Below are 23,550 nucleotides of genomic sequence, written 5' to 3' on the forward strand. Positions count from 1 at the left end.
ACACTAGAGGGCGAGGTATCATTGGGGGAAAATCTGTTATTCTTCATGCGGTTCCCTACTATTAAAAAGTCGCAAGACATATCCGTCTATTTCATCTCATAGGTAGGAACAATTAAGTTATTGTCTTAAAATACTCAGACATATGACAAATCCATCCGACTTATTATTAACAGAATTATTAAAACAATATAAATGCTTTAAGGATTATTTTCAGTTTTTATTCCTTTTAAAATGTTTGTGACCAAGTCGTATAGAGCGTTTATAATAGTTTAGAATTTACCCCTTTTATAGAATAAGCAGCCAACACGAAACACATTCGTCCAAAAAAATAAAACGACGCACCTGGAAAAGCAGCTCGCGCTATGCGCGGCGCGTCCTTCTGGCAGATGAAGGATCGAGGCTTGGGGTCCAGCAGGGCGATCTCACCCGCCGAAAAAAGGGGCCTAATTACCCCAGCAGCTGTCCTTGTTTTCTACCCAAGTCATTTGATAGCGTTACACCCTTTCGCTGGATTACAACCACATTCCTTGGCACATATTTAATTTCACGGACTATGCTGCTGAAATAATTGATTCTTCTACACCTTTCTTCGGCAGATCAGTATTATTACTAACTATCGTGGGTTATATGTACCCATGCATTTGTCAACTGCTTATCCTGCGTAGGATTGCAGAGGGGGGCGGATGCTGGAATCTATCCCAGGCAGCAGTGCACGCTGGCCAGGATGATAGGCCAAATGCATTCACATTTGGCAATTTATAGACGCCAAATCGATTAATTGCAGGTTTTTGGACTGTGGGAGGAAACTGTGGAGTCAGTTTAACCCCCAACCCTTAGGTGTAAGGTAACAGTACTACCCACTGGCACGCTGCATAAGAACTCATCAATAATTAGTTATAATGACCGCCTTTACCCGCTTGTACTTGCATGTATTGAAAATGAAACTTGATCCCCAGTGTGATGGAAATGTCACTCATTAAGGTCAGAACCACAAAAGACGACACACGCAGATATTGACACAACATTTTTATCTTAGAAAAAATAGGTCTTTCACGTTTTCCAAAAAATTTTGGCCTTTTTTTTCCTAGTTTAATACTTTTTTCCTTCTTTATTCTCAGTACATTTACGCAGTAAATACCAGACTCATCCGTCTTCTCCAGCTCTGACGGCCCCCAGTGGGTGTGGCACTGTTTCTTGTTCACTGTGCTCAGAGGGTGGGGGACACTGTGGGTGGGGGAATGGGGGCAAGCACCAAGCCAGGGCTCCTTCATCACCTGCTGGGAATCAGTTCCTGTAACCAGGTCCGCCGGCGATTTGTGATTATGTCATAAGAAGGAGCCAACTGGCAGTCAGCAAGTGACACCTGGAGTCCCACACACAGCCTGGCCATACAGGTGACCAGTCCATTCCTGTCACTGGGTGGCGAGGGGGCGGGGGGGGGGGGGGGGGGGGGTTATGAAGTCCCGGGAGGGCAGATGGGTTGCCAGTTACCCCAATGTTTTCCAAGTCCTGCTGTCAAAGGACCAACACAAACAGTCTGTTGTTGCATGACACCCCAGACCAGCGCAGGATAATGCAGATGAAAAGATCGGACCAGTTCAACATGTTATAAAGTTTCTCCAATTTGATGCAAACCATTATGTGCCCTCACAATGGTGCAATTCAGGGACAAGTGAATCCTCAGGGATTGACCAAGGACAGACCACAGCAATATACACAATGCTGCGGGTGATATGTCGATCCCCCCCCCCCCCACCCCAACCCCCACCACTAGAAGCGGAGTTCAGGCGGCAGCACAATGAGTGCGAAATTAGCAGCAACACCACCCCCCCCCCACTCACAAACTACAATAACAAAGACAAAAATGGAACACACACAGACTTCTTAAAAAGTTTTAAAAGAATGATTGACTCTAGATAAGTTGCTCTGAAAAGCAAAATGTACCTTGATAAGACGCGTTTGCCCAGCGACTGCCAGCAACACCTGGTGCCGCATTAAAGCCACCGGCAGCACAAGGCAGAAACTTTGCGCCAGCATGTGGCTGGGTGGGGGTGGGGGGGGGGGGGGGGGACATTTTTGCAGCCTTATGTTCCTGGCCTGGCCTCGGACGTAGGCTTTTGTGCCCAGTGGAAGACCTCCAGGATCACCAATGTTAGGAAACTCCTTTGTGCAACAGAGAGGCAAGGAGCAAAAACAGCTATACCAACAGGGAGTTCACTGATGGCCATTTTCTTCCTTGTGATCCTCACTCACCCCTAACAGATGCGGTCATAATCTCCTCCACACGAGTCAGAACCAACAGCACAGGTGCACATGTCCGTGTACTGAATATATCTGCACCTTGCTCCCCGTATCCAGTCCCCCCCCCCCCCCACTCATGAGTAAAAGATTCTGTCACCTGCTACAGGTGAACTGCAGGTGGCGCACAACACCTGCTAGAATGTGGCGAGGCTGTGGAATGGCTCAAATTTCAACTATCACACAACGTCCTTATTCCATAAATATATAGATATACATTAAAACGCTGTTAAAAGAACTTGCCTCTGTGCCATTTTCTGTAGTGTTTCTGAGTTTTAAACCATTCCTCCTCTCCTGTTCAAAACAAACCTGTCCAGTTTGCTCAAAAAGATGTCACAAACAGCTTAAAAAATAATAAAAGAAAATCCATTTCAACCCACGAAATCATTATAAACAAAGGAAACGTTTTCTGTTGGGTGACCACTTCAACGCCCCCCCCCCTCCCACAGCTGCTGCAAAAACAGACAGGAACATGGCAGCTATAGTAACACAGACAAACACCAACAAGATAATTGCACGTAAACCGTCAAACAGTGGCGGTGGAGGATTAAAAATGAAAGTGCCAAAAAGGAGGAGGTGAACTGCCAAGAAGAACAGAACGACAGAATAAAGGAAGGAGTGAGACTGTAGTGTCTTAGCGGTTTGGCTTCGGACGCAAACTCACACGGAGGCACACAAGTCAGTTCAAAGCTCGGATCGGCCAGAGAGACGCTAAGAGACCCGAGCAGAGTGAGCTGCAGTGAGTCTGCCGATTACGTGCCCCACCCCCCAAATTCCTCTCACGTACAATCAGTCCCCTCCACACCCACCCTTGACTCCCTCCCCTTCACAGCTAACTTACAACGTGTCTCCCCGTTCGCCCATAACCCCTTCCTTGCCACGCCCTCCTAACCAATCATGTGCTGAGTGATAGCTCTCAGGGCGTATAGGAGCTCAGCTTGCAGCCTTGCCTCCATGATCAGGAGGTTGATATGTATCTAGAAGAGAAGGGGGGAGGGGGGGAGATAGACACTCATTATCGTTTAGTTCTCCAATTCCTATTTATGTCCTTCACATTGATTATGTTAGGGTTAATTTCTGAGTAAATCCACACGTCTGTGTCCATCTGCAAAAACAGTAGCGTGCCGAGACAGCAGAGGGCGCCAGAGAGGAAAACTGGATGGCCTACCTTATCGGAGGCAGTGAGCAGGGCGCTGGGCAGGGGGCTCCTGGTGATGTCAGGGAAGCAGGCCACGGCTTTGATGTACAGCTTCAGCTCCCTCTCCAGCAGCTGATTCACCTCGCCGTAGTCATAGTCATCGTACCTGTGGGACACACACACACACACACACACACACACAGACACACACACAGACACACACACACACACACAGACACATAGACGCGCATTTAGGTGGCAGGATTAAAATTCAAACCGCACACAGATCCAGCACATGCAGTTCACACCCTCCTAGGTAACTGTGGTGTTTTGGTTTTTCCCTTTAAAAAAACCCACATAATTTATCCTACAGCCTTTTACTTAAACAAGGCCTCCTAAAGCAGCACAGGAAGGATCCTTACATGAGGGAGGACATTATGGAGGCATCCAGGTCAAAACTCGCTCCCGAGAGGAACACAAGCTAAACCTCAGTGTATCACTCTCAGATGACCCCTCTACTGGTGGACCTACGAGTACTGGCTGTGGGCAATGGGGGATTTCCCAGTTCGGATAGGCGATGTCACATGGAACAGTTATGGGCGGCAGCTGGGAATGGCCCTAAGGGCAACATATACCAATATCCGAAAAAAGGACGTTGCGGTTGTGCTGCGGTCACCGGAAAAAAAACTTTCCTTCAGCCTAGAAATAAAGACAAGTTCTTTGGGTTCCTTTGGCCAAAGTGCCTGTCACCCAGACCAGGGAAGGAGTGGAATACAGAAATAAGTCTTCCTGTCATTCCACTGTTGTGCGTTGGGAAACGCCTTTCAGAAAGGCACAGGGCTAAAGGCACATGGATGTAGCATATTAGCGGCACGGCGCGCGAACAACACAGCATGTGTTGCAGGGATGGAGAGAACTGCATGTAGCACGTTAGCAGAATTAGCACAGCACGTAGCACGTATTAGCGGGGTGCGGGTCACGGGGCACGGCTGCCTCTCACCGGATGCCGAACATGCAGTGGATGTAGTTCCAGACGGCGCGGCGCAGATCGGGCCCGCGGGGGAACGGCAAGGCCGCCACGCAGCGGAAACGCTCGTCCAGGAGGTGGCCGATGTCCGAGTACAGCCGGTTCACAAGCGAGAAGCCGTGGTCCTCCCATGAGTAGTCCTGCACCCATAAAACAAGGCATGAGTGAGGCTGCCAGAGGCATGCCGGCTCCGTGGGCTGATGCAGGGGTGGAGAGGGATGCATTGCAGGGTCGGATTGCCGGTCCATTCCAAAAGTACAAGCCCGTGTTATGTTCCTGTGTTATGTTCCTGCTGCAATTAACAAGAATGCAGGCAGAGCCTAATCACCACAAACCACCAGCCGCTGTTGCTACACCTCACCTGCACCCTGAAGACCTGGAAGTGATCCTCGTCACGGCGGGCGAACTCCTGGTAGCCGAACTCGGGGTCTGTGACGAAGAGGGAGGGTTCTGTACAGGTCACCTCCTCCTCTTCCTCCGCATCTGAGGCATAGAGGCACCATGATGTACAGGCGCCAGAAGGCCAGACGTGGGGAGAGCAGGGTGGCGCTCTTACCCGCATGCGGGAGTGCTTGGGAGCCCGGCCTGTCCGTCTCCTCCTGCGCTCGCTGGATCTTTTCCCTGAGACAAGCCACCTCGCAGCTGGAGTCCAGGGACTGCAGAGAGGCAGCCAGCCGACAGAGACAAGCCCATTAGAGCCACAGCTTAAGCGTCTGTGTTAGTAGCAGCTAATAACTAAGGGAGACTGATTCTTATATACAGAAAATCAGTATTTATTTCAGTTCATTCCTGAAGTGGACGAGTTCAACATCTCTGCGCCTAAACAACTAATTTGTTACACTTATTGACGTAAAACCAAGAACCAAGATCGAGCAGATATACCTTTTCAGGCATGATTAATGGTAATAAATACGATTTATTATTAAAACAGCATTAAGTTTCAAAATGACTATTGTTACTAGTGATGCATATATTTATACATACACATAAATACACCAGACTGAATGCAGACCGTGTCAAAGATTCTACTTCACTCATCAGCAGAATGAAAATCCTGCAGATTCACTCAGCTGTAGAATCAAAATCTGATAACTTGCAGTGTCCTGCCCCCCGATCCCTGCCACCCCGACAAGAGGGCTGTGTGTTTCGCTAATAACATTTTCCTCTAATCTGACAGCTTAATGGCACAATTGCACAGTAGCAGCAGCCTCAGAACTGGGAAAAAAAATGACCGACAAATACCAGAGGTTCTGGAAGGATTATGTACAAAGAGACTTGCTTTGTCTCATAAGGTGATACAACGTTCCTGGTTTCATGCCAACAGCAAATACTCTAAAATTCAAATCAGCTTTTGGTTGAGTGGAGGGAGAGTGAGGGCAAAAAATTCTCACTGTATTTTGACGCTGATTTTCAGCCAGTGCATACCAAGGATAATGCTGAGCATAAGACTGCACAGCGGGCACACTACAGCCCCTTACCCGCCGTCGTGGTGCCCTCTCTAGGGGTGTGGCGTTGCCATTGGCCGCGTCGCAGGTACAGTAACCAGGAGGTGTGCCATGGGGCACCCTGGGCGCTGGAGAGGGGTCTGGGTCCGTCCCTGAACCGAAGACGAAACTGCAGAGGGCGTGGCAGTGTGCCAGCAGAACCACAGCCTGCACCAGCTCAGCCAGTGACCAGCACTGCTCTCCGGGCTTCAGCAGGGCCTGCAGGGGGCGCCAAAGAGCCCAGTCATTAAAGATCTCAAAGCTCCTCCAAGGCACAGCATACACCCACAGAAATAAACATCCATCTATAAATACCCTATCCATCCTTTTTCGGGGACTGCATATTAGGAGAACTATGGCTTGGGGACTATTACAGGAGGCACAGGCATCCGGTGTGTATACGAGCTGGCTGTGAATAGAGGTCCCTGGGCGTGATCTGGGGGGGTACCTGGATGTGGGCGCGGCCGCTAAGCCAAGGCCGGTGGGCCAGCACTTTGTTGATGTGGTCCAGATGTCGCAGCCGGGGAGGGGCGGCTTCCAGGCCCTGAAGCCACACGGGGTCCCCCCCCACGCGAAGAAACTGGGCCGAGTGCAGGGACACCAGGTAGCTACAGCGGTGCCGTGCTGCCGCCTTTGGGGGGGGGGGCAGAGAGCAGGATGGAGACATAGAGCAACACGGTGCCTGTTTAGGTGCGGGGTGTAACGTGTGTGCTTGTTTAGCACATGTGCACAAGTCTCGAGTGTGATACGCACCATGATGGCGATGTAGTGGCGGTACGGCAGCGGCAGCGGTCCATCCATGTGCAGGATGTAGTGCTGACTGTGGAGGAAACTTTCCAAGTACTGTGGGTGGACGGCCATCTGCTGCGACACCGTGTCCAGGCGCCCCCTACTGACCAGTGCTTTCATGCACAGCAGCGACGCACGCTCCTTTTCAGAGCTCACCTTCATCACCTGCGGAATCAGGGAAAGAAGAGCCGAGCAGGTCAACGCAACTCTGCAGCTCAGAGCCACGCAGGAACAATCTTACTGCTTGGGCCTTTGCTTGTGTCTCTTTAGCATAAATTGACAACTACCATGTTAGCCTCAATTTTCAGCCACATCTTGGTGCTCCTGACCTGATCCCACCTAGCGGACCTACAGCTGAGGGAGCTCAAGAAATGTGGTGGGTGTAGCCATGCGGTGCACTTTTGCTAGGAGAGATTTGACCAACCAATCAAGAGCACAAATTGATACAGGTGTAGGTTCATACTTATACAAACACATTATTCCTGACATGCCGTTTCGCAGAAGACACGTGCAACACTACACACTGTCATCCTGAGGTCAACGGGGAGCTGCAGCCCGCTGATCAACCAGCCTATTGCAACTGGCTAAAGCTGGGCACCTTCCCATCACCTTCTCCTTGAATTCCTTCCTGGAGCAGAGGAATAACGATCAAAGAGAGGAGCAAGTGGAAAAGGAGAGGGGTTGGAGAAATAGGATATAAGAGATGAGGCAAGATAGCCATGAGGGATCGAGGTGGAGGATAAGGGGACAAAAACAACTGATACCACAGATGGGTGAAAAGAGCAGGAGCAGAGGAACAGGAAAGAGAAGGAGATGGAACCCCGTGTATGATCCAGAAGATTGGGGCCAACCAGGTCCTTCTATAACAAGTTCTAGGAAACCCAAATTAAGCATGGAATGGTATTGATTCAGTTTTGGGGGGGGGGCAAATGACTAAGGCTCTAACTAACGCTAACACTTAGGGGGTGTCGGATGTGTGGAGCTGCTATTGGATCGCCAAGGTTGTAACTCTATCACATGTTGAAATCCCTTCCTCCCGTAGGGCCATCCAACACACTAATCCCAAACAACACTTTACTATTACCCTGCCCACCCCCCCCCCCATGTAAACAAATGGAATATCACCAAATGTAGACATGTAGTTCCCCTTTTAGACCACTGGGGGGTGCCCTCAGTAGTAATTTAAGACAACTAGGGCAGTCGTGCAGACACGAGGCATGGCGTTGCTCTGCAACAAACTGACACACTTAGGACTGAAGCCTGTATCCTGAGCCAGCCCCAGACCTTAGCAAAGACTGCATCTCAAAGCTAACATTTCCCTACTAATCAAAGTCCTTAATCCGTTTCAAGTGATATGAACTCTACAGCCTCACCATACCTTGTTGCAGCTAAACATAACAGACAAGCAACAAATCTGAGCAAAGACTCTGCACCTCCTCTAGGCCACAGATATGACATCATAGCCAGCACCCCCCCCATCCCCCCCCCCCAGAGTGAACTTCACGGTGCTGCAAACAGAAGTGCGGATTATACGTCCAAAAATACAGTGAGCAGGTTGTGCTGAACTGCAGTCAGCAGAATTGCCCCTCCATCACAGCCAAACCTGTTCTCAGGCACTGCGGCTACTTTTCCAACCATCTTCAGCTTAATGAGGCATCAAACCGCCCCGATGCTCAAATATCTGTTCGAATTCCAGGAGGTGATTCCTTTTCATCTCAATTAATGAACGAATGCCATGGGGGGCCATGAACGAATGTGTCAAAACAGCAGAACAAACACTGACAGGAGTCTACGGCTGCAACAGCTACGTCATGAAGGTTGAATGCAGTAAACATAATCATTTAAATCCAGACTCCCTGCTGAGGGCAACTAAAAACCACTTCAGGATGGACAGCTAAGGAAGTTTTGGTATCGCATGCAATATCTGCATTTATAAGGACAGGCGATCATTGGTCGTAAGCAGAGGTCGTATTTGTATTTGTCCCAGATGTGTCGTGTTCCGAAATGGGCTGGAATGGGCCTATCCTGCAAGGGTCTACGAGCTCCTATGAACCAGTACTGCCAAAAAGGCTCCTTAAAATACCTCATGTACCCTAAAAAAGCCCCAAAAAACAAACTTCTTACAGTCCAGGTAAATGAAGCTAATAACGCAAATGAGCACAAACATCAAAATATGACAACGTTAAACCTGAGAACGAGTCATGCAAAGTCAACCACAGCAACCTGACAGCCCCTCGTTAACCACATAGTTCCTCAGTTCTCTCCTAGTGAGGAAGAAAACTACGGTTAAGATACAGTTGGTGTTCCGACAGCTTTTTAAGGATTTTGGGCCACCCAGTCATGACTCACATTAACTTTCTGAAGGACCGAGGTAATCGACCATGTGGCCCAACAACTCGTGCTACAAAGATTGTGCCCAACTCATTCCATGGAGCTGGACAGCATTTCATTATCATTGTTTCATGAAAATCACCAAAAACCATTAGCATGACTAACATAACCAGGAACTAAAGGGGGGGGGGGGAGGAGACAATGTAAGACAAGTGAAGTGAAGTGAAGTGAGGAAGTCCAGCTGGCAGTGGGGGGATCATTGTACAGACAGCTGAAGGGCTGGCTAGGGGCAAAGGAGCAGAAGATGGATCAGGATTTCATCATTCCTACTCCCAGTGCCACCCAAAAGAGGAAGAAGAGAAGTAAAGCTGGTTTGGGGGTGTGCAGTGGGGTGCTAGGGATATTCAATCTGCATTCCCAGAATGCCTTGGGGTAGTCATGTGCTGCTCCCTCTGCTGTGGGTGCACACCTGCCCCCCATGGTTAGGACACAGCAACTTGAAACTTGGAAGAGCTGCAGCAACTCACCACATTGCTTTTTGCTTACAGTGTAAGCAGCAGCATGACCTGTCATTGGACTGGGGTTGACGTACACATCCCAGTGTCAGAGTCAGTAAATACAATGGTCAGGCCATGGTTCACTAACAAAAGGCAGTCAAACCAATAAAAGAAACAGCCTTAGTTATAGCTGCCTTATACAACCGTGCCGACGTGGCCTCCACTCTTCAGCAGTGGATCTCTACTGCAGACACTGATATTCTCCAAAAGTGTAGAAGCCCTTTGACCCAGTCCCAGAGCTGAATGTTCTTGCCAAGGGGAAAAAAAAGCCCCAAAACATTTGTTTCATATAATAGTTCTTCAGAACAGTGACCAGTCTAATCCTATAAAGAAAAAGTGCTGAATTGAAAGTCTCTGGCAGAAAGAGGACAGACATTTCATCCAGACGCATGAAGCATCACAACCAACAGAGACGTAAAATGAATCCAGGAAACGTACCCCTTTATCTCCCTGGGGAAATACAGAAGTGCTCTTAGACACTTCTAGAAAATAATGATTAAATAAATTACATAAATTCATTCGGGATATTTATCATGCGGGAGCCAGTGGGTCGGCAGTGATTCTGTATCGGACTGTAATCTGGAGACGTTGTTTGTCTGCCTTCTGCCCACCAGCTTTCCTTTCACCGATTCACTCCAAGCTCAGCGAGTGACGTCATTCTTCTCCGTTTCCCCATTAGCCTTTCCTGAGGTTCGCAACGTGCCAGGGCTCCTGTGCATCGGTACACCTTGCGGTCAAGCGGCCAGGCCACCTCTGCCGAACGGCACCGAAGGGGGCTGCGTCGGCACGGAGACCCTCGACAGGGGTAACAAACGCACCGGATCGCACGCAGAGCCATTTGTCCTTATTCTCCCACAGCGCCTCCCTGTGTCGCCCCAAACCTTGGGCCAGAATTTATTTCCTCGATACAGTCGAACAAAAGAGGCAGTCAGACTGAAGAGGCCTAGACCACAGGATGCATAGACCTGCTGAAAAGAAACTTGAAAATATCACTCACAGCATCTAGAAATAAGAGGGTGGTTGGCAAGAATCTGTGAACAGGAGACACAAACGAGAGTATTTCCAACCGTTTGACTAGCAGGAACGCCCACCCATCCCACCAGCCAGCGAGTCCTGCCCTAGGTTACACCACACCATCCCACATCAGTCCCAGGCTGCTTCAAAGGCACGAGCCGCAGATGTGAGGAACAGCTAGATCACACCCCGTTTCTGGAGTTCGACCTTCCCATCCCTTTAACCAGCTGCCCATGATTCAGCTAATAATGAAACATAAACAGGAGCCACTACTTGTGCATCGGATTCAGACTGTGCTTCTGGGCTTCCGATGCACACTCACCGACATCATTCAGTGAGTATGGAAAGGTGGGGTGAGATAGTATAATTCTACAAAAATATTCCGCCTTTCAATACCACGTCTGTCATTTCTCTCTCCAAGATGGAGGTATCGTTTAATGAACATATAAATAAACTAAACAAGCTAATAAGACAGGCTAAATAAATATATGTAAGAAAAGACAGGCAATGATGATAGAAGGTAAAATATAGATGGTAAAAGTGTCCATAATGAAATTCCTCCATTGTTCTGGTAAATGTTGAAATTGCAGTAAACAAGTTCTCCTGGCCGCAGCGCCACCTATTGGTTGCTTGCAAAAAAAGCAGCCCGGAAAAGAGAAAAACAACTTTGATTGGCAGTATATCCAGCATCACCACACAAAGACTCTGCCGAAAGCGTTAACAGTAAAAAATGGACAAGCACAAATTCCTGAAACACAAAACATCTTCCGCAAGAGGTGCAAAGCAAAATCATGTTTAAGTCACGGAAAAACACACGATTTCCGTATCGCTGTTATTTTACTTAGTCTCAAACATGAACGACCTTTCTTTACCATATTCAACAATAAAGGAAAGACAGAAAAGAATGTTTTGAGGACAATCTATTAAAAACACCATTTTGTGAGTATATGAATGACACTTTTTCTGCACGTGTATGTCTATACAGGTGATGTCATCCTCGAAATTCAACACAATAAGCATAATGATGGTTATAGGGAAGTAAGCAAATAATAATATAATATTTACTATACTGTGGCTGATGACACAAATGAACAGGCAAATAAAAATGCACTGGAATGTGCACTGTGCTTAATTCAAACCGAAAATATTACATGTGTGCAGCATTTGCATGCCAGTTAGTCATATATGTATAATCCCAATCTAATCCCCATCTAAACGGTTATTTTCCATTTCACACAAAAACATTCTAAAGTATATATTGGGTATTACTGCAATGAGCTAAAAACTAAATATTAACAGATCAGAAAAATCCGCATGCATGCATAGATATGTTGTTTCTGTAACCCATATACATTTGTATAATCTTCAGGGGTATATTCCGGCCAATCACCTTATTCAATTGTTGAAATCTAGCCTGCCATCTAAAGAAACCTTTGACAACTAAAGTCATCACTGAAAAAATGAAATCAAAAATGTTTTCCCTGATGTCTGACTGGACATCTTACGCCTTACTTTGCCTGTCCTTGCGAAACGAAACGTTTAATATTTAAGACTTGCTATTCGTGACTTAGCGTTAGCAAACTTTTCCTACTGAAACCAACGGTATGGTAATTATTAGAATTATAAGAATGAAACAAAGTATAATTGGTGATTTTTGGAATGTCTATATATATATCCGATTAGCTAAATGTGGATCACCGAACTGGTCGCTTTTAACTTTTGTTACTACCGTGTAATAAGACGTCGGTGGGAGTATTCATATTCGCTAACCAGCTTACCATACAAATAAAGCCAGACTGATCTAAATGACATGTAACAGCATTTTCGCCAAATTGTGGTGGGCCACTGTCCCGCAGAAATACTGGGTGCCAATCGCTGTAAACTCCCCCAAATCCGTTACCTAATTCATGAATGTTAGCAAGCTAACTGGCTAAACGATCCCCCCCCCCCTTCAAAAAAAAGAAGAAAAAAAAGAACGCAAACTAGCTTGCTAACACGCTAATGTGCAAGAAATAGAGTAGGCAATTCAATCATATTCTTTACGCGTTTGTCAGTAAGTTTACCGACAAATCATGGCTTTTATTAATAATGACTTAATCTACAATTATGTGATGTCAGAACGTAAGATGTATTGCACTATCGAGCAACTCAAAAGTTATGAACAACAGTTCATTCATTCGCAGGTCCAAGAAAAAAATACTTATATCTGGTATATTGCATATTTTGACTTCAGGTTGTCTTTAACTGTTCTTGTATTGCTGTGCTAATGCATGTACGTAACAAGCTAGTTGAGGTATTAATCCGTTGTGATGCTCGTAATTACTCTCCGGTGACTGTCAGTTTGAATGCTAGTAAAAAAAAAATAAAATAACGACGCTTATGGCTAAAAGGAAAATAACCAGCAGGTTAAGGAGCCAGACAGATACAGATACGTCTTTCAGGAGCAGTGAATGAATGAAAGAGACAGGGCACTTGCAACTTCAGAATAGCTGAACTAGCTAGGCAGCACTATAACAGGTCATTTATAACACATTTTCATACGTGCATATTTTGTCATCTAATAAGTACCTGGCTCTGGGCACGTTGGCATTGGGTTCCGAGGGGGTACTCCATCTTTTTCGTGCAGATGATCATTTTCTTCTGTCAGTGCATTGATCTAGATCCTTTAGTCTCTCTAGATGCTCAACTAACAAAGCGGAGCTGCTGCGCAGTCTACAAGGAGTAAGGGGGGGTTCTAACTGACAGCGCTAGATCCAGCTCATCCAATCACTGGAGAGAAGGGGCGGTATTCCGGGCACAGGGCTGTGGCCAATCAGCTCGCAGAAGCAGCATTTTTAGGTCCAAACTCTGGCTCCAGTATCTTGACCAATCCGCAGTGGAATCTTGTGGAAAAATACCTGTCAGTTAGCCAGATTTGCCCCGCCTCTAGACTGCAGTCTTAAGTCCTGACGGATGCTTTAACTTTATAGGCCGTAGGTCTGGCTGACTTTTAAAAGGCAACAGTATTTTATCTTAAGTCAGCACACACACACACACACACACACACACACACATACATACATAAATATATACATACATGTATATATATGTATTTTTTTAAAAGACTTGTTATCACACGAAAATCTCACAATCTTAGTAGATTTAACATGGGTGGAATATTTATACATGCACTTGTAACTCAATTGCCACATCCAGATTACAGCATTTACAAAAAAAATGAGAATATAAAATGTCTTCAGTTGTATATTATATGATTTGATACATATGTATATTACTCTTGGTTTACCATCTCCCAACCGCTTATCCTGGTGGGGGTTGCAGGGATTTGCTTATTATATAATTGCAGATCCCCACCAGAACTGATCCACCCTTCATATGTCTCCAAATGCATCAACACTATTGATAACTGCACATCAGCGAGGTTTAAACAAATATGAAGTCAACAGATTATTGTTTGTCCCTCTGTAATTCTGCACTCTGTTTATGTGGATTAACAAATGATGATTTGCCGTGCTGTTTTTCCAAAGCTGTGATGGTCACAGCACTCGCCACTGGGGAGTATCTACACACGAACTGAAGATGGTGTGTGTCTGTGTGTGTGAGAGTCTGTATTGGGGAAAGAAGGGAGGGGGGAGGTAGGGGTGGGGGGATGGGGAACCGAAGGGGGTGCCGAAGAGACCCGATGAGGCTCTGTTTTTTTTTTAACACACTTTCACAACACCTACTTCCTGGGCATTCGCTAGAGAAGCCTGAGCTGCAAGTGGAAAATCACCAGACAGAAAAGGAGCAGAAAACAAGACATTAACAGTGAATAATCTGTAACAGGTGAAGCTGCTTTTCTCTGCCTCGCAAAGGGAAGGGGGGAGCAGCTGATCAATAAGGAGCCTTTCTTTTCTCCATGTTAAGCACTGTTGCACCTTAGTTTCAACTTTACCCACAACTGAAGCAACCTTTTTATTATTTTCTTTCTTATCTTGTTGAAAATCAGACACAACAGACCTGATACCAGTGAACTCTACCTCTATGTCTCACTTGTGGATAACACAAAAGAAAATAACCTTCTCTGGTATTCAAACATTAAATATCCACAGTCATTTGTTCTGTTTTGTTTCTTCTTAGCTTATGATGGATGCAGTTTATGCACTCATACCATTCACAATTAATTTCGGAACATCATCATTACTAGTTTTGACAAACTGAGGTGGTCTCACCAAATGAGCTTTCAGCCTGGGTCATGCTCAGGCTTGTTTCACCCAATTCAGCAACTGCTACAATAAAACAAATGCTGAGTTAATGAACAGTGAAGTCATTTAGGGTAAAGCATGTGGGAACTCAAGACAAGACACTCTGTTCAAACAGAGATGAAGTACTTGGTTGTGCTAATGACCAGGGAAAAAAATATATTTTAAGTGCCGGAAATCATGATGTCTGAACAAACAGATGAGTGAAGTACTGCAACACAAAGTCGTTCGTGTGCTGGCATAAGGAAGTGTCAGTAGTAGTAGAACTGTGTCTTGTGGTCATTAAGGATGATGACTTCAATCTGTGCATGAGCAGAGATTGTACATAGACAACATATAATAGGAATGCCTGGAGGTGCTATGTCTTATGTTGGCATTATTTAACTAGACTTCAATTAGTCTTAAGCCAACACAGAAGCATTTAGACTTTATGTTAATCTTTCATAGAACTGCAAGAAACTACTGGATATTAGAAACACTTTCCCTATCCTTACTTCATGCCAGTCTGAAACAAACATTCTTCATTCAAACATATAAACATGAAGGGAACTCCCAAAGTCGTTCAACTTTTGTTAGCACCCATGAAATTTCTGTTCCAAGGCATTTGACCTAATGCAAAGCACATGCTATAATGGCTTGTTCTGACTGAGAGAAAATTAGCCATATCTGAGTGGTACAACTGAAAACCCCCAAAGAAGCACAATCAAAACATGCCAAGATGACAATAGCCAGGGCATTGCAGGTATTGTTTGACAGTCAGTTATCATGAGATCTTATCTATACATGGGATTGATGTTAAATACCCCCAACACTAAGAAACAACTGTACGACTCTTCTTTGTTTCCAGCAAACAGCTATGTGTATTTCATGTTTGAAGTACACAGAGCAGTCAGCATATTCATGCGTGTTCCAACTCATGCTTAGTTTCCATCACTTAACCTCTTTAACATTCATGGAAAAAACAGCAAACATATTAAAGGGTTATTCAAGCAACCAAAGATAGCACCACAGCTGCAATGAAGAAAGGGCAGGGGTCAATCTCTGCACACAGGTGTGAGAGAAAAGATGTGGGAAATCAAAAACATCCTGTCATGGAATTCAAATAAGGCTTCTGCTTTTGGACACCAACTTGGGTTTGGATTCATAACCTCGCTTTGACATTTGAAGACTCACAATGTCCTACAATTTAACATTCATGTATTACAGCTGATATTTTACTAATGAAATTTGGGTTACGTTCAAGGAGATGGATTTAAAAATGAGTTCCTTTCTAGCAATGGTTCTCATGGAGTGCATCATGAGAATTGTTGATGCCTCTTACAACCGAGTGGTATCATGTTAGTTATTTGGAGATTAACACTTATCATGGAGCCCACTGTGGCATGTGACACCTACCCATGCTTCTTCTGCACGAAGATCCCTTGTTTTGACTCAAAACATTCTGCTCGTTGTTACTTTATGACGGGACTAATTCAGTTTCTGTATAAGCATAACATGAATAGTGTCCTTGTCCTGAACTTCAATAAATCTCTCTCTCTCAGGCTTGTTGTTTTCCTGTTCTGCAGCATACAGTGCCACAAGTACATGAGTTCAGTGAGGGACCTGGCCAGGGTGAAGAGAAGAAAAGCATATAATGAATAATTCAACTCTCCCTCACTTGCTCCGTTTTCAGTTTTGAAAGGCCTTTACTCTTTTGGTGAGCTTTAACAATCTACAGGTGCATGACAAACACCAGTGAGCCTGGATCATAAAAAGTTTCCTTTTTTATGTCCGAGTTATGTTTTAGGGTTTGAGGGTTTGCAGTGGGTTTCTCTGCTTGTTGATTGTTGTCTCATTTCCTTCCACCCCTTAACCTCACAGGCACACACACACACACACACACACACACACACACACACACACACACACAGTGGGGAAAAAGTGAAGAAAAAGCAGCCAATTTTATGTTCACTGAAATATCTGCAATCTGCACTCAAGTTCCTATATGGTCACAGTTTGACTAAAACTGTCATAGTGTAAAGTTAGCCATATTAAAAATAGGCCAGATATTTCACAAGTATGTCATTGCAACAAACAATAATTATAAGTGAATGATCCAACAAAGCTGACTGCAAGTGTCCCAACTTCCCCCACTCACTCCATACCTGTATTTCCTGCAGACGGGCACAAATCACCCCTCACATATCACTTTTCTTACCAGAAGAGAAAACAATAAAAGAACAAACACAGAAACCTGAGTGCAGAAACACTTGGATTTTCCTTCAGCACAATAAACTAGTCTTTATTAAATTACAGATATACATGTTACCCTAGAATCTGCTGAGCAACAGATTACAGCAAATCTTATTGACTTACAATAGAAACTGGTTCTACTTCTTTTGGCCAAAAAAAACATAAATTTAGTACAAGCTGAAAGACAGACACGTTTCATTTTAAACTGCATCTAAATAACGGGGTTTTTATTGTGCCCCTGAAATTTTTATTGTCAAATAAACAGACAAATTAGGGTTGGATAAATGAACTGTAATAAATGTTTGCACACAAATCTGCGTGCAAAGCCCACCGTAATATATTTATTAAAAGCCAAACGTTAATTGCCTTATAAATCTGCACTTACAAAATACACTTAATTCAGAAACTACACATTTGAAAGTAAACACTGCTCTCGGTTTTTCTACGTCCCAATCTAATTAGCATGACGTGCATTATTAAGGTTTCAAAGTGCTGCACAAGTGGCGAAACGGACAATGTACGAACCTGGGAAGGAAATGAAATTGAAAAGTCGGAATTAGTTCCACCAGCCGCAGTTTTTGCAAAACCAACTGCTGCCTAATTTACCTACCTACAATTCGGCCACATATATTTCACAGCTCACAAGCATAATCTTTTCATATAGCATATTTAATCTATAGAGAAAGTGCCTGAACCCCTAATTCTCCTTAGTAAAAGACACAGTCCCGACGTAGTTAATCTGTTAGGTTAGATAAGCTTTCGCATTAGCTGGTTAGCTTAGACAGCTAGCCTTGTGGGACGTGACCACGAATCAGCTGATGTTAGCGCAAACATGACGGGTAATAACAGTGATGATATAGATACAATAAGAGTTCACGTTGCTGTTTATGTAATAGTATCTGAAAAACAAACATTTATTCTGCCAGCACAGAAATCGTTAGCAATGTTTGCCGTTTCAATTACCCTCCTTCACTGAGCAAGTTCCGCATAGTAACAGCAAAACGCCGGCAGAGTGACATCATTTCACTTTGTCCAATCACGAAAGAGTGACCTAAGTTGACTGCAGCTGCGCAGTGCCCTCACACTCCTAGTGACCACAGTGTATTTCTGCGGGTCATTCTAGCCGATCCGTGTAGCGTTGCAGAGCTTCTTTGAAGTTCAGTCTTTGCGTTCGGTTTTAGATATGTATACGCCTTATGTATGGAGAGAGGCATAGGGACAGGACAGGCAGTTGCCTGGAGCCTCCGTGCTGGGCCGATTACATAGTACATTGCAACGACAAATCTGCTTTATTTGTGTATTCTGTTTTTCACAGTAAAGTGAAAATAAAGGAGTTGTGTTTATTACATTCTCTTTGTTGATGTTATTAATTTAGATTTCACTCTAAAGCACAGGTGTCAGACTCCAGTCCTGGGGGGGCGGAGCCCTGCACATTTTTGGGTTTCCCCTCGTTTAACACACCTGAATCAACTTCTTGTGCTAATTACCACATAGCTGTTGAGCTGAATCATTTGTGGTGGAACAGGGAAAGAACTAAGCTACACAGGGCTGCGGCCCTCCAGGACTGCAGTGTGACACCCCTGCTCTAAAGTAACGGTTACAAATTTCACCATGTTGGGCGGGGGGGCATTGGAGGGCCCCATGGAATCTTGGGCCCCCAGTGTCCTTAGGATTGCCTCTGTGAATAGTGGCATATATGCATATAACTGGCTAGACATTTTTTAATCAGAGTTGCAGTATTAATATTGTAAAACACTTTGAACGTGTTGCTGTTCCTAGAATTAAAATATATCACTTTAATTCAGCTTAATAAATAAGTATAACAAAAGTAAATATAGATTCGATTAATCATTCTTTTTTAAAAACATTCTAGATGTGAAAAGAAGTCTTAAAACATGGTAGTTTAGGGAAGGTGAACTGCATTTTAGGTGGCATTTTTAATAGAGCAGGTTAGTAGACAGGTCAGTTGGACTAAGGAAGAGACTGAGTTGTTATAGAAAAAGAGGTTTGTTAGTAACCTATTTTAACACACTTTGCCGTCTTTATATTGCGTGAGCAGATGAATCCTAATAAAGGAGAAATCTTGTGATGTTCTATGCCACATCATCTCACATTTAGAACCACTTAACTACCGGGGACTGCATCAGACTGATTATGAGGCTCAGAACTGAACTGAACCAGTATACATTGGTGTGAGTTGGATGGGATTCTGAGACAGCTGTGTCAAATACAAATGCACTGACTTAGGATTTGAATCAAGTAATTGTGTTCTGATAGAAGGTAGGCCTATTGTCGCTGTCCAGTTTTTTTAGGCAGTTTAGGCAATTTTTAGTCAACTCATTGCAAGATACTGTCATTATTTAAAACGGAATGTATGTTTTGGTCTACTATTGGAGTGAAAAGAAATAATGTGTATCCAAAACTAAATCACAAGGCCAGTCTCTGAAGCCAAGCATTTACTTAACACATTTGAATTCAAAGTGTAAACAATACATACTAAAAAGGTATGCAGACTACTTAAACTCAAAGCTAAATTTCAAATTCACTTCACAGGGGGATATAAAGATGCATGTATTCATTTGTTTTTCATTATTTTCCACAATAGTAAAGTGTTCATCGTTGTAGTGGCATAATTTTGAATTGTGAGGAGACTAGCACAAACACTGAGCCGGTGCTGGGATTCAAACCCACAACCTTAGAAATTTGAGGCTACGGCACTGTGAAAAGGCTTCCATGAGAAAGAGAAATGGAGAAAGGCTTATAAGAGTGTGTTAATAGTTACAGTGAACACAGGGTGGCAACCTATAGGTTTAATGCAAAATCTAGTTAATCACACACTTTTTGCGTCAAATATTGCAAAAAGTATTTTAGAGATTTAGTATTAATATTGCAAAATATTTGAAAAATGTGGATTTAAAGTATTTTACAAAACGACAATGAGTTTGTGAAAGTAAAGCATACTTCTGCAATTTAATGTAGCACTGAACATTCTAGAAACTAGCAGGACTATTGTTTATGACATAGCTGGCCAAAAGCCAAGCTCGAGGTAAATACTACACAGGATGCATTCAGCTTGCTCACAGCTAGCCCTCCCGAAGGCAGTGATGTTCTGCATATGCATGCAGGCGGTTGCAAATCAGCTGTCATGTGACACAAACCAAAGTCGAAAACATAACACCTTTCTGTTACAGCCAGCGCATTCCCTCCGCCGCGCACTGTTGAGAAAAGCCAAAAAGTGTCATAACCCCTTTGTAAAAGTACTAACATTTGGTGCACAAATGATACTGATCACTACAACCAGAATTGGCATATCTGCCACATCCTGTATTGAGGGTGGGTGCTGATTTTGTACTCCCCCCATGCTGATTTTTTTCTCTAGACACCAGTATCAAAGACCATTGCTGGCCCAACTGTTACTGCTGTGAGAGAGGCAGAAGCTCGTACCCCACAAAAGACACCATCTGTTTCAGGGCTGCCTGTGTTCTGTTCCTCTTTTAGGCTCTGTCGGGTGTTACTTACGGCAGTGACATGCTGGCCCTCTTTCACTGTTCCCAGGGCAGACTGACTGATCTCAGCAAAAGTGACACACACCTCACAGTAAAATATTACTTATTTGCTTATTCTTACCCCGGCATCTTAATAATTTCTATGTCAATGCAAGTCAACAACAGCTTAATGCGAGTGAGCATACATATAAACCATCCAGACCTGATTAAGCAATATTTATGTAAAATAAACACTTGTACCGTCACTCTTTCTTTGTTTAGCCAACATTTTTTTGCAGAGGAACCTACACATTTGTCCATTTATACAGCTAAATACACATGTATAATATGCCATTCCTATTCGGCTCACTGATAAGGATACAGAAATTCTAAGTTGACCCAGGGTTAAAGATGTATCAATCATATTTCTTCCTTATTCAGTTGAAATCTTTAATAGTTTATGGAAATGATAGATAAACTACTGTCCTTTCTTGCATGGTAGGTAGACTGACCTTTAAGTAGGTTAAAATGATGGCCATTTCTTTTCTGCATGATGATATCTAATAATGTTTAAACATTTCATATAATTTTAAGATCAATTGATTGTGTCCTATTAGGGCCCTGCCGAATGAGACAGTTTTTATCTCTCACATCCAGTAAACAAGCACATGCCTTGATTCCCAACCGCAGAAGTACTACAAGATCTTGCTGTGTCGTCAAACCTATGACAATAATTCAGCAGTTCAGCAAGATTTGACTACCTTTCCACATACACTGGTTAAACGTCATGTAATTTGTTGAATTCAAATAACCTTAAGGAAGTGAACTGGATTGGAAAGTCACAGATAAATGATAGCGTGCATATACACCAATCAGCCAGAACAATAAAACCACCTTCCTAATATTGTGTTGGTTCCCCTCATGACAGGAGCTCTGGCCTGTCGAGGCCTGGACTCCTCAAGACCTCTGAAGGTGTCCTGTGGTATTTGGCACCAAGATATTAGCAGCAGATCCTTTAAGTCCTGTAAGCTGTGAGGTGGAGCCTCCATGGATCATCACTTGTCTGTCCAGCACATCCCAGATGCTCGACTGCATTGAGATCTGGCGAATCTGAAGGCCAAGTCAACACCTTGAACTATTTTTCGTGTCCCCCAAACCATTCCTGAACAATTCCTGCAGTGGGGTAGAGTGCATTATCCTGCTGAAAGAGGTCACTGCCTTCGGGGAATGCCGTTGCTATGAAGGGGTGTACTTGGTCTGCAGCAATGCATCACACTGCATCCACTGGCTTGCCTTCTTCCCAAATGGTGCCATCTCTTCCCCAGGTAAATGATGCATATGCACCTGACCCTCCATACAGTGTAACAGAAAATGTGACTCATCAGCCCAGGCCACCATTTTCCAACGCTCCATGGTCCAGCTCTGATGCTTACATGCCCATGATAGTGGCTTTACGGTGGTGGACAGGGGTCGGCATAGGCACTCTGACTGGTCTGCGGCTGCGATGCCCTGTGTGTTCTGATATCTTTCATAGCCAACATTAACTTTTCAAGCAATTTGTGTTACTGTGGCTCTCCCGTGAGATCGGACCAGACGTGCAAGCCTTTACTCCCCACGTGCATCAATGAGCTTTGGGTACACATGACCTGATCACCAGTTCACCGTTTGGCCTTCCTTGGACCAATTTTTGTAGATACCAACCACTGTGTACCTGGAACACCCCAGAAGACCTGCAGTGGTGCTATGACCCAGTTGTCGAGCCATCACAATTTGGCCATTCTCAAAGTCGCTGAAATCCTTACGCTTGTCCACTGTTCCTGTTTCCAACACATCAACTTCAAGAACTGACTGTTCACTTGCCTAATATATCATGGCACCCTTGACAAGTGCCATTGTAATGAGTTAATCAATGTTACTCACCTGTCAGTGATTTTAATGTTTATGGCTAGTCATCAGGGCCTTGACAGGGTGGGGGGCTGGGGGGAATCTGTTGTCCAGTTGTCCCCAAGCCTTGGGTCAAGAGGGGCCCAAAAGGGCCATTAACATTTAAATAATCTCCTGGAATAATTTGTCAAAAATACATATTTGTGAAAAGTTTATTTAGTATTTGTGAATCACATAGAAGCCTGATATTCTTATGTTTTTCCTAATTTTCCTTGACATATTGGGAAACAATTTTACTTTCCCTCCCTATGATGCAAAAAATGGTTTGGTCTGCTCTGCCATGATGCTTTAAGCTTGACGTCGACTAGTCGCCGACCATGAGATTATGACACTAACAACATGGACGCCTCAGAGAATACAAGCTACACGGAAGTTCAGGGAAAAATAACTAATAATATATGGCTCCAGATTCTTGCTGTGTCTGAATTCCTGGGCTGCATCCTTCTAAGGCGTCATTTGAAGATGGAATGTGTCACAGTGGTGCAACAAGGCCGTCCCATTTCGAAGGCTCTTTCAAATGCCATCTAGAAATGCACCCTTCTATTCATGCTCTGCAGGGATACACGCAGGATTCATTGCGCAGAGGTAAAGTGGGTGTATGCCAGCTAGGCAATAGGAGTGGTGTTTTATGACTCAAGGGAAAATACAGAAACAGCTGGTGACACAAATTATCCATTGGCACGACCATTCTATTTAATAACACTTTCTGTTCGACTTTTGAAGAACGCAACTTACTAAGGCTACACCTTCGTAGACTGTGTGCTTCACAGGATACAGCCCCTGAATTTGGACACCGTCTCTCCACGCCACTCTCAGGCCCCTTCTGGTTGGGTTGACACATGCGCAAAGAAACATGTTCTTTATCGGTTTCACGAGTTTTCAAAATGTAGTTTATCTGTTTAACGTGTTTGAAAAGAAATGTCCTATCTATTTGTGGATGATCTGTTGTCAATCTAATGTTTCATCTTTGTCAATCAATTCTAAATCTAAACGGTTAATATATTCATTTT

At 44.3% G+C, this 23,550-nt stretch overlaps 1 protein-coding gene across 2 annotated transcripts; it reads right to left on the reverse strand.

Annotated features, from left to right (window-relative positions):
• Positions 1–1,011: 1,011 nt before the first annotated feature.
• Positions 1,012–18,114, reverse strand: sesn4 (sestrin 4). Of its 2 annotated transcripts, XM_023797725.2 has the most exons (11): positions 17,637–18,114; positions 16,275–16,481; positions 13,207–13,520; positions 6,701–6,901; positions 6,396–6,578; positions 5,942–6,166; positions 5,020–5,119; positions 4,825–4,946; positions 4,437–4,603; positions 3,467–3,602; positions 1,012–3,275 (listed from the first exon to the last, which is right to left on the reverse strand). In XM_023797725.2, exons 3-11 carry the CDS (start codon positions 13,270–13,272, stop codon positions 3,186–3,188), a joined length of 1,290 nt encoding a protein of 429 aa, XP_023653493.2. In that variant the 5' UTR covers positions 13,273–13,520; positions 16,275–16,481; positions 17,637–18,114; the 3' UTR covers positions 1,012–3,185. The 2 variants fall into 2 exon arrangements, with proteins under 2 accessions (XP_023653493.2, XP_023653495.2); XM_023797727.2 differs by lacking the exon at positions 13,207–13,520.
• Between the last annotated feature and the right edge of the window lie 5,436 nt (positions 18,115–23,550).

This window comes from Paramormyrops kingsleyae, chromosome 10, assembly GCF_048594095.1.
Source record: "Paramormyrops kingsleyae isolate MSU_618 chromosome 10, PKINGS_0.4, whole genome shotgun sequence".
Lineage (NCBI taxonomy): Eukaryota > Metazoa > Chordata > Actinopteri > Osteoglossiformes > Mormyridae > Paramormyrops > Paramormyrops kingsleyae.